The 430-nt window shown below is 64.9% G+C and overlaps 1 protein-coding gene across 1 annotated transcript in view; it reads left to right on the forward strand.

The window, feature by feature from the left end:
- The window catches only part of EMH_0036720 (uncharacterized protein), a gene marked incomplete at both ends in the record, with an annotated part of 4,982 nt that extends 4,896 nt beyond the window's left edge, over positions 1-86 (forward strand). The window contains one exon of the mRNA XM_013495116.1: positions 1-86. Coding sequence (XP_013350570.1) covers positions 1-86 — 86 coding nt within the window.
- Positions 87-430: the final 344 nt, after the last annotated feature.

Genomic DNA, 430 nt, shown 5'->3' on the forward strand with positions numbered 1-430 from the left:
CGCCATTCGCTTCTCTCTTGCGGGGGCCCCCCGTACCTGGGATGATGGGGGGGCCCCCTATGGGGGGCCCCCCACAGCAGCCCTGACCTCCTCTGAGGGGGCCCCCCTGGAGGGGGCCCCTGCGGGGGGGGCCCCCGCTGGGGGGGCCCCTGGGGGGGCCCCCAAGGATGAAGGGGTACCAGCAGGAAGTGTCGCTGTGCGGGTTGAGTTGGATTCAGAAGAGGAGACAGAAAAGGAGACAGAAAAGGAGACAGGGGGGCCCCCAAAGGAGACAGAAAAGGAGACAGGGGGGCCCCCAAAGGAGACAGAAAAGGAGACAGAAAAGGAGACAGATGAGGAGACAGATGAAGATGAACTCCGACTAGCACAGCTACCGGACCTTAAACCCTTACCAAACCCTGCAGCACACCAGGGGGGCCCCCCCCCTGGG

The sequence above is a fragment of the Eimeria mitis genome, genomic scaffold (assembly GCF_000499745.2).
Source record: "Eimeria mitis Houghton genomic scaffold, Emh_scaff1425, whole genome shotgun sequence".
Classification (NCBI taxonomy): Eukaryota; Apicomplexa; class Conoidasida; order Eucoccidiorida; family Eimeriidae; genus Eimeria; species Eimeria mitis.